Below are 3,549 nucleotides of genomic sequence, written 5' to 3'. Positions count from 1 at the left end.
TGAAAGATCTCGGTAGCATCACTATAGTATTGCCTAAGAAATAACCTTTGACTCTGAGGAAAGAAATAGAGAGCAATGCTCATATCAGTTGGCCCCTCATACTTGAAACTTTTAGGCCACACCACAGATCTGGGAAGCAAATCCGCATGAAGCACCTTTGGCAAAAGCTGTGTCTCCTCCTCAACTTTGGAGCACGCTAAACTGGACATATGGGCCAGAAGTTCAGTTACAACACCACCAGCTTCATTGCGGAAGTTAAGACTTCCCCTATAAAACAGAAAATTCAGCACCATGTCATTCCAACAAAGCAAAACAAAGTTCACCAACTTCAAATAATTGTAGCAGAATATATTTCTTACCTCCATATCGGCTTAGCAATAGGCTGTGCAGGCAAAGGCATTTTGTGATTATCAGATGACAAGGCCTTAGTTTTAGCAAATGAGTTAGGAATAGCTTTCCTTTTCATCTGCTTCTCTTCTTCAATCATATCTTGTTTTTGTTGACTGATAACTTTTCCTTTCTTCAGCTTCTCTTCTTCAATCATATCTTGTTTTTGTTGACTGATAACTTTTCTTTTCTTCAGCTTCTCTTCTTCAATTATCTTTTGTTGCCGTTGATTGTTGATTTGTCTTTTATCATGCTTCTCTTCAACCGTCTTATGTGCCAGTTGATTGCTAATTTTTCTTTTATTTAGCTTCCGTTCTTCAATAATATTATGAGCCTGCTGATTACTTTTCTTCACTCTATTTATGCAATTCCTAAGCTTTTTTGTGGCTTTGTTCTCATCATTTTCTAAGCTTATGGAGTCACTATTTTTGGGTGAGGCTGAAACACATATGTCAAAAGAAGATGGCTTCACGAGCTTTACTTCACAATCCTCACAAAACCATATAACTTCCTCCCAAAACACCACAGGACCATTTAAACAGTATCTGAAAAACAAAGTTAAGAACTCAGAGGCCAATAAAGGCCATATGATCGCAGAAGTAAAAGAAAAAAGATCAATTCCACAAATATTTCTATTTTAAAAAAGCTTTTTGAGAGAGAGAGAGGCAGGGGGGTTTAGAAGCAGTTATAAATCCAAGTCATTAAGATCATTTTCTCATGTATCAATTCAGCTTTCCTTGGTCTACCAGAACCTAACGATAATGGTTACACCAACGTATACCAATAGAAAAAGGAACATTGTTATGCAATAGAAGAAAGAATCAAGCTATGTAGTATGTACAGATGACATAAAAAAACTGCTACAAAGGTAAATCAGAATTCCAAAAGCACATTTACTAAAATCCAAATTCAAGTTTCTCTTTTGTAATATAAACAATGACATCCTTTAAAACTAGTTAGGATGGGCTTCATAGTTCAGAAAACTTCATCCTTGGGATTGGGACTGCTATGGAAATATAAATACATTCTCCAAATAGGCAGAGTTTCAATTTATAATTTCACATATGAAGATGACACTTTATTATTTTACTATACATATTAAAATTTAACAACACTACATTCTATTTGCAAAAGGTGGTTAAGGTATCAATACCAAGTATTGCTTCAATTCAAATTTTTAGTTATCATTTGGATTATCCAATTACAATGAGTACACTCCAACCTCCAACACTCAAATAGATATTCAAAAGAATGTCCACAAAGCATATTAGTAGTGGCATCTAGAACTAAGTATGAAACATGTACTTGCTACAAAAAAGGGCATTCAAGAATGCAGAGAGGAAGTAAAGAATAAGTACCTATGCAAAGCACAAGCCTGACACTCTTTGCAAAAAACCAACGTCTCTGGAAAACCTTCGTCACCACACTTGAGACACACAGTTCCCTACAACAAGTTTACAAAGTTAGTTATATTCAAGTGGCTCAAAACTCATAAGACCAAAAGTGCACTCGGCACTCTTTTATGCACTATTTGTGATTCACAAATAGGCTTTGTTTCAGCAGTCCTGTAATAATCACCATTCTAAAATGCTGAATAAAACTCATCCCTTTTAGTGTTTCGGCATTGTAACTACATTTCAGAATATAAACACTTGCGAATTCGCATCAGGAGTAGCAAAAAGGGAACAATTCACTTTCCCTTCAGAATTTACATTTGATCATTTAAAGAAATAGTTTCACTTATAAAATTAAAAAGCGAATTGAGCATAAATTTAAAAATAATATCTTTTTAAGTATTATCTCCAAGCTTTAACTGTTCAAAAGATATTTCATATTTGTATAATTTGACCTCGCATTATGCATGTATTAACATTGATAACTGAAATTGAAACTAATACTTAATTGGAACATGCATAATCAAGAACAGTAATAGTCATAATGCATTAATTAACCCAGATTTCAACGAGGGAAAAGAAGGTTCCTTAACAGAAAATTGATAAATAAAAATCAAATTCAAAGTAAGATAAAAACATAATTAACAGAGTATAGCAATTATCCAAAGATAAATTATAAATTGAATTTAAACAAAAAAGGAAAAGGGGGAAGCGACTGACCATGAGCATGGGCATAAGAACGGAGTCGTTGGTGTGAGAGGATGAAGGGTGGATCATAAATTCAAAAGAAAGCAACAAAGATTGATTCGAAGGGAAGAAGATTGCATCCTAAAGAGATGAGACGCGAGAAGTGAGAAGTGAGAAGTGAGAAGAAAAGTTTTATTGAATCAGAATCAGTCAGAACTGAATCTGAACGATCGGTTTTTAAAGTAATTAAAATGGGGAATTTAATTTAGTTGGTAGAGAAAAGAATTAATCAATTTTGCCCTTTTTGGATTGTGGATATTTAATTTTTATTTTAAAGAATAAAGTATAATTTTTTATTATTTATTTTATAAATAAGACTAAAAAAATATAAAAGAAAATATAAATTTTCAAATATCTGTATACATTTTTTTAAAAACTTTTCAAATCCCGTGGACTTAAAATTGACAAGTTTTTCTGATTCTCTTTACATTAATGATAGATCAAAATTCAAAAGTAAATCTTTTTAGAATATTTGTTAGTAATTTTTTTGTTTAACTAAAGAAAAAAAGAATAGGAGTTTAATGACTACGGATTATAAAGTGATAAAATTTATTTCTATTGTCATCTAGTTAGACAGACATTTTTGTATGATTTTTAAAATAGTAATTAATTAATTAAATTGAATTTATACAAAATTTTGTTTTACAGCAAACTCATGCGTGCTGCGTGGGAAGTTAATTTGGTTATTTAATAAAAGGTTTAAATTAAAAAAGAAAATTATGAAGAATAAAGATGGTATTTTTATTTTTTAAATGGACAAAAGATTTGGTATTTTACAAAAAGTAGGTCATAATGGTGTAATATGTGGATATAGATAGTTGTTGTCTTGTTGATGCTGATCCTTAGTCATTCATTTCGTTGGATATCTTAGTTTTTTTCTATTAATATTTTGGTCAATTGGTATCTGACACAATTTTAGTTGTAAGTTAACTATAAATATGTCAATGTTCAATTTGTTTAGAATAGATTCCCTAAACAATTATCAAAATATATGTGTTTTGTTTGCTCTTGAATTCAATCG

General features: G+C 31.4%; 1 protein-coding gene across 1 annotated transcript in view; it reads right to left on the bottom strand.

Moving 5' to 3' along the window:
• Positions 1-2,720, bottom strand: part of LOC107618837 — a 3,648-nt gene extending 928 nt beyond the window's left edge. The window contains exons 1-4 of the mRNA XM_016321009.2: positions 2,502-2,720; positions 1,746-1,831; positions 360-932; positions 46-267 (exon numbers count right to left, since the gene is read on the bottom strand). Of these exons, the coding sequence (XP_016176495.1) occupies positions 46-267; positions 360-932; positions 1,746-1,831; positions 2,502-2,558 (938 nt within the window). The 5' untranslated portion in view covers positions 2,559-2,720. The remainder of the gene's footprint in view (positions 1-45; positions 268-359; positions 933-1,745; positions 1,832-2,501) is intronic.

This window comes from Arachis ipaensis, chromosome B09 (assembly GCF_000816755.2).
Source record: "Arachis ipaensis cultivar K30076 chromosome B09, Araip1.1, whole genome shotgun sequence".
Taxonomy (NCBI): domain Eukaryota; kingdom Viridiplantae; phylum Streptophyta; class Magnoliopsida; order Fabales; family Fabaceae; genus Arachis; species Arachis ipaensis.
This window is presented reverse-complemented; position numbering and strand designations above follow the sequence as displayed.